General features: G+C 27.3%; 1 protein-coding gene across 1 annotated transcript; it reads left to right on the top strand.

The window, feature by feature from the left end:
• The first annotated feature begins 4677 nt into the window (after positions 1–4677).
• On the top strand, positions 4678–7324 carry LOC108342392 (uncharacterized). Its single transcript, XM_017580165.2, has 5 exons — positions 4678–4844; positions 4921–5038; positions 5263–5500; positions 6841–6966; positions 7048–7324. The coding sequence occupies exons 1-5, from the start codon at positions 4756–4758 to the stop codon at positions 7170–7172; spliced, it is 696 nt and encodes a 231-aa protein (XP_017435654.1). The 5' UTR covers positions 4678–4755; the 3' UTR covers positions 7173–7324.
• Positions 7325–7552: the final 228 nt, after the last annotated feature.

Below are 7552 nucleotides of genomic sequence, written 5' to 3' on the forward strand. Positions count from 1 at the left end.
TTGGAAAATTAGTTTCATTCCATTGCTTGAATTTTTACACATACTAAACTTTTAGATTATATATTTTTAAAGGATTTTTTAGTGTGTATGTGTGTTTTAAAAATTATTTCAAGAGGAATTCCAAAGATGTAATGCAAAAAGGTTTGTAGAAAGTTTTTATCTTAGTTTTCAAATGACTTACTTGAATGCCACTGTATTATTGAGCATGCTTTCATAGCTGATGAAACTCGATATTAATCTGTAAATTATTATTTTAAAATGAATATGTTAAATCATATAAGCGAGTTTTAGGTAAAAAAAATTGTGTTTATACGAAAACGGACGAGTTTAAATTTAATTTTAAAACTTCTTCATACTCCCAATGGAAATGTTTTTATCGTAACAAGTTTTGTCAAAATTCAATAAAAATTGTCTAGATTTTGAATTTTATTTTTGATATAATTATTCTTATTCAACTTTAGTAATAAACTGTAAAAGAAACTTCAGTTTATTATAAAAATTACATATAAGTTTTTTCTCCAAAAAGTTTAATATACTTATTTTATTTATTCTAAACTTGGAAAAACTAAATCATTTTTTTAACATAATTTAGTTCAATAATTCAAATAATCTATATCTTACTAATCTAATAAATTAAATCTATAACTTCCTCTTCAGTATTATATGCGCTATTTCTAATGTTTTTCATGAAACTTTTTCTAATGTCTCCAAAAAAAGTTTGCACTAAAATCCTATGAATTCAACTTTTGACTTCTTTTTATGCGCATTCTTCGAAAACATTTTTTAGAAAAAAAAAAGGTACTATTATCTTTGAGAGAGAAAAAATACAAACTACACAAAAATCAAGTGGCACTAAAAAATTCTAATAAACTCCCAATTGATTAGAGTTTATGCATTAAATTATTGTTATAATGTCGTTGTCCTTATGACAGACATTCATTATAATGATAAAATAAAACTAGTACACCATGAATATTTCATTAATATATTTTATAGATGGTTGGTGCTGACTTTTCATTATCGAATTTCGAAAAAATAGAGAATATAGACGCGTATGCTGTGGTTGTCTTAGCAAAAGTGAAAGAAAAAAAAACAATAAAATGTTATTTCTTTTAAAAATCAACCAATTGGTAAGCTTTTCAAAGAATTTTGGAATTTTAAAATAAGCTAAAAAACTTATACACTCAACAAGAGCGGCATATTTGAGTGCACAGGGTTGTCATGTGCATTTATAACAAGAAGAAAAAAAAACAATTTTAAACAACACAAAAATAAAACTTTTTTCTTCTTCTTAATCAATCACTGTTATAAAGTCTAATTCGTCATTATTTTATTTTTAAAATACATATCAAAGAATGTAAAAAAGTAAAAATTGCATTTAACCTTAATTTTTAAATAATGTAGAATTAATAAATATGATAAGAACACTTTTTATTTCGTTCAACATTCTTAACTATTTTCAGACTAACGAAAATTAAAACTAAGAAAAATATCTATAAAATAAACGGAAACTTTATTTAATGGAATAACTGAGTGACAATTACATGAACTAGAAATAGAGTGTTTATTGTATCTTATTGAGTTATTAAAGTTAAAATTCAATAGAAAAAAAGCTTCTAACTTAAACAACTCTATTCGACTTCGAATAATTAGGTGGAATCTAAGGAGACATCTGTGTGTACCTACCATGTTTACATTATTCACTGAATATTTCGGGTGCTTGTAATTATTCCACGTGTTACCCATGTTTGTGCTTTTTTGGTAGGTAGAAAAAAAAAATAATAAAATAGTAGTGTTTTGATTTATAATGTAGAGGTCAATTCTTTTATTTGATTCGTTATTTTGAGTCAGATCAAACTTTTTCTTTTATTTCGCATTTACTATCTATCGAAATAGAAAGTTAGAAGGTATTGAGATAATAGAATTAATAAATATTTGATAATACTAACAATGCACATTAAATATAATTAACTTATTATTAACTTATTACATATTAAATTTATATTTATAAATTTTGAATTAACACTATTTTAATTAAAATCTAACTAATAATAATCATATTTAAATTTAATATAATCGTTTTTAACATTAACTTTTGATTCTCTTAATATTATAATATGATGGAATCGTTTGGTCTTAAACTTACAATAAGATCATATTATAAAAATAGAAATAACATGATTTATATGTAATGTATCTTTCAATTATAAATATATTTTTTAAAAATATTAATCAATTATAGGAATATAGGAATAGTAATGTGAGTTTGTCTATCCTTCTTAAGTCTCGTTCCACGTATCTAAAAAGCATGTCGAAACAGGCTGGTCCACAAAAGAATCGCGGGCTAGCTTTATAATCTCATCTGCATAAAGTTCAACTTAAATGTTGGCTAGAAAATTACATGTAACAATAATTTTATTTTAATATATTACATATTGGTTGCACTTTATAGATTTACAATTAATAGTATAATTAAAATAAATTAAATAAATATAAGATTAACTATTGCATCAAATAAATATATTAAATTTAATTAAAATTAAACATAAAAATAAATTAGTATCTAAGTGGTTGAAATATTATAGTAATTAATCATTGTCTCTTCACTTCAAAACCATTATTGTTTTTTCAATCTAGTATTATTGGATATAAGCTTGGAATAACTTTCATAATTCACTTTTCATGATTATAATCTTTCTCGTTGTTATTTGTAGACATTTGAACTATGACAATAGTTAAAAAATAATAATAATACAAGAAAAATATGAAAACATAATAAGCTAAAAGGATTTTATTATTTTTAAAAAATCCATACTTTCAATTATAAGTAAAAATAATTATTTGTACTTATAATTATAAAAAATGTAAGAGAGCTTTTATATTTGTTAAGAGTCCTGGTGTTAGATGCAAACATTTGGAATTTTTTATATATATTTTATATAAGACAAAAGAATAAAAAATAGAAAAAATAATAGGAGAACTTACTAATTTAAGGATCAAAATATAATAAATTCTTTTTGTTATAAACTGTATGAATCGGTTCACTCTATCTCGTTGATTAACATACATTATAATTACGTGAGACACATTTAATAAAACTATCAAATTAAAATACTCAACTCATACATCATATTTTTTTAGTAAACTAACGAGCCAACTTGTAACATCAATCACATCATCATTCATAATCAATATAAGCTTTTATGTACAATATATTCTTTAGTTGACAATAAGAAAAGTAACAACTAACAACTTGATTTGTTAATAACAAGTGTCTCAAACTCCTAACAAAGTCAAATAGTAATTTTATTTATATATTTAGACTTATAATTTATTTTAATATTTGTATATTTTTTGTTGTGAAACAGAATCAATTTGGTTTATTATGATAAATTAACGTTTAAAGTGTTTGAAAAGTTTTACTTGTCAAAATTTGAAATGTGTTATTCTAAAAAGTGATACCTGTCAGTAAAAAAAAATCTAAAATAAAAAATTCAAAATTTAACACGTAGCAACCGCCAAAAAAGTTAATGTTAATTTAATAAAATTGATTAAATCAATCTTATTTAAAACATTTTAAAACTCAGATAAGTAAACAAAATTATATAACAATTAAAATGAATCATATAATTAAATACATAGATCAAATTATTAATCAACAAATAAAAAAACTATTTATTAATTTAAATTTGGTTTATTTGATTTATAAAATGATCCCTTGAAAGTGAATTCAACTTAGACAGATATATGTATATGTAAGATTCATTTGAACCAACTTCTTGTTGGGACCTATGTGTTTTTAATTTTTAAAGTATTGTTGTATTTTTCTTTTTTATTATAGCTCCTAAATTTATTTTATTTTGTCTTAACGCCTCTGACATGTATATTATTTATCTTTAGTTCCTAAGAAATTATTTTAAGATGTTGTAAGAACTAAAACATTTTCGAAGATTTGAAACAAATAACAAAAATCAAGCAAAACCATGCGGGGACCGAAGTTCAAATGGAAAACTTTTAAGAAACAGAAATATACAATTATATTTTATGAAAACGCAAACACACACACTCGTATAAATATTCATATATGTATATATAATCCTTCTTATAAATTTATAATAAACAGTAATTAATTGAATATATAGAAGTAATTATCAGCCCGTGTAATTTTTTTAAAAATCTCTATATTCAAAGAAATAATGTTATTACTTATATAACGACGTATAAATTGATATTTTAATCATATTTAATATTTTCTCATGCATAGTTAAGAATTTTTCACTGAAATCCCAGTAGAGTTCAACACATTTATTTTTGAACATTTAACGTAATTACACTTGGTTTTTGGACATGAAGTGTCTAGAGCTACTATTGATTTAATATTTTTTCTAAAAAATAAATCTAAAAGGATAAATCAATTTAATTTATTCTTTTCATATTTGTTTGAATTTAAATTATAAACTAAATTCAATGATTAAAGAAATAATTAAAAAGTTTAAATAGTTTAATCGAATAATTTGTCTCCTTAAAACCAATATAATTAAATCCGTAAAGACGGATAAATAGTTGAATTTTTCTTTTGGCGCGGAGGGAGAGAATTTTGAATTTTACCTCTTTCCCGGAAAATCTTTCACAGTGACTCTCAAAACACGCACTGCATATTTTGATTTGTTTAATCGAAAAAAAAAAAAGAGAAAAGGAGAAAGTAAAAAAACAACGAATTGAAAATCTAGTGTTCTTTGCGTTTTCACGAATGCGATGAACTCAAAAAACCAAACGTCAATTAGGGCTTTCGGGCAGCGAACCATTGCTTCAACGTTCCGCAATCTCCCACCACGCAATCCTCTGTGAGTCACCTCTGTTTCGTTCATCAACTACAAAAATTTCGATTAATTTGTGACGAAGCATATTTGCTTGAACCAGCTCTGAAGGAAGCGTGAGAAATCAAGCTTCACACAAGTGCGATATCACGCATTCCTCGCTTTCAAACTTCCTCTCCTTCAAGCAGCAAAGATCCCCACATCTTACACAAACGGTCCAGGTATTTTTTTTCTTACTAATTTTTTCCTCTTATTTTCTCTATAACTTTATTCCCGTTTATTAAGATTCAATGGTAAAATTATTCCACTAATTGGTTAGCAATTGCTGGATCAGTTTCATCTAGTTCAAGTTTAATCAATGTGTTAGAATTTAAGTTTTGAATATCGTGAACATCTTTATAAAGAATAAAAAGTTTTTTTTTTATGAAATTATCTATTTTTTTAGGGGAAATCGACGCCTTTTCTGTCACCTATCGGTTTAAGAAAATGTGAGGAAAATCGAACTGCCAAAGAAGTTGGAAAGGAGGGAAACAGCAACAATGATAGTAAGCTGATTTTTGAAACCTTCAAGCACACTGAAGAGGACAAAAGAAACTTTGTCAGTGAAATTGGTGTTGATGAATTAGAAAATTCAGTTGGGGATACCAATCAAGATTCAAAGAAAAGGAAAACCCCGTTTGAAGGTTTGCTTCCCTGTTCTAACCAATTTGACCTTTTGGGGTTCTTAAAAGTTCAATTTAGCATTTTACGATTGTTTTGTTTTATTTTGTTTTTTTGTGCGCTGAATATCCAAAGGCCAGATTCGAGGTAAAAAGAATTATTTGTGGAGTTATTCATCAATGCTTTTACAGTTACTATTTTACATTTTATTCATTATCCTGATTGGAATTCTCAAACCAGTATTCTAATTATAGTATTGTTTGCCTGAACCTTCCCTGAATAACTGTTGCACATAAGCTTCTTTGCCTAAAAACATGTATTGATGTTATAAGATAATTTGGTTGTCTATTTCGCTTTAAATCTTTACTGAGAACCTATTTAAATCCACCTTTGGAAAATCAAATAGAATTGGGTCTCTGATTTCGTCATTTTCCCCCTTGATCAAGTCAGGGTTTGAGCTTTCTTTTGGGAACTTTACTATTTAGTACGACTAAGTTTTTTTGTATATGTTCAGCCTGAGTTCGGTGAGAAGTGAAAACCTAACCTTGCATTGCTTTTAATTGAAGCTTTCACAAGTATTTTGTCATGGTCGAGAAGCTCTATTTGACTTAATGTTTATGAATTACCACCTTTGTTACTAATCTATTTTGTCAAAAACTAATGATATTTTTCAAATGCGAAGTATTGATTAATTACTGTTTTCCATCTATACCTATTTAACAATTGCTACAACAATAATCTATCGCAACAAGTAATGAGATAAGATATTTTGTTTAAATAAAACAATATTTTACATCTATTAAATTTCTTTTCGCCTTGACCACATCAATAGAAGTGAAACATAAGTAGAAAACATTATTGGAGGATTAGGAGAAGATGGTTCTTGTCTGTATTGGATTACAGGGTCAGCTGTGTAGTGGTTCTGATTGAGAAGACTGTCTAATCCTAAAATCATCTTTCTGCTGTGGCTAGCTTGGTGCTGGGATTCGTTTTAAAACACCTAATAGAAGGTTTAGAAACTTGTTTCGCTTGCCTTGATTGCAGACACGATAAATCACAGTAGTTTTCACTTTTCAGACTTAGGACTAGTTATTGGATAATCGGAGTGAATGTAATAGCTTGCCTGAAAATATATCCGGAAACCATTTGCTATGAACGTTTTTGATTGAACGGACATAAATAAAAGTAAGACAAACAAGTACTTTACACTGTTTACGGTTCTTTGAGAAACTGCCAAAATAAAGATGCTATACGGTTTCCAACTGAACAATCAGATTCTCTGGAAATCTGAATCAATATAAAGGCATGCTAGACCTCTTCTGCAAAGGTTTTGGGTTTTCATTTCCTGGCATTTTTCTCACAGGTGAAAATGAGAGCCAAACTGCACGAAATCATGTGGTAGTTCTTGGAGGCGAATCAAAGTTAAAGCCAAAAAGACAAACCCATAATGGCTCTAACAACAAAAGGCCAAGGCCTCATTATAATCACTGTATGATTGCTTACACATATTTTGTGTTTAGACGATGGGTTTGAAATCTCAGACATTATAACGTACAATTTTTATGAGCAGATGCGAATGGCCATGGCTGGTGGGATTACGACATGGAAGGTGTTGACAATGAGGAATTGGGCTCCAATGAAGTATGGGAGGGCGTGGGATCCACCACACTCGGGGGAATAATAGATTGGCATTGATTAGACATTTTACGTGTTTTAGAGGAATTTTGTACTGTGCCCATTTTGCTTAGCCTTCATCCCAACGTACTCTTAAACCTTTAACTCCATGTAGACAAGTCACTCAAAGTACAGTTATTTTCACTTCAATATAATTAGTTCACTTTAAGGCATATGCTGAAAATGTTCTGTGCCCCAGTTATTTGAAAAATAAATTAAAGTTAATGGCTGTAGTGAATTTCAAAAAGAACATGGAATACTACAGATGTCTGTGGTGTCATGTTAATTGTCCTTTTCGGTAGTAATGACTTACCAGAATGCTTGAAGTTCACTCCAAACAGAATCCTATTTAGTTTAAAATTAACCTATAAAGATCTATAAAGATGGCTCAGTTTTGTCAT

This window comes from Vigna angularis, chromosome 3 (genome assembly GCF_016808095.1).
Source record: "Vigna angularis cultivar LongXiaoDou No.4 chromosome 3, ASM1680809v1, whole genome shotgun sequence".
In the NCBI taxonomy this organism is placed as follows: domain Eukaryota; kingdom Viridiplantae; phylum Streptophyta; class Magnoliopsida; order Fabales; family Fabaceae; genus Vigna; species Vigna angularis.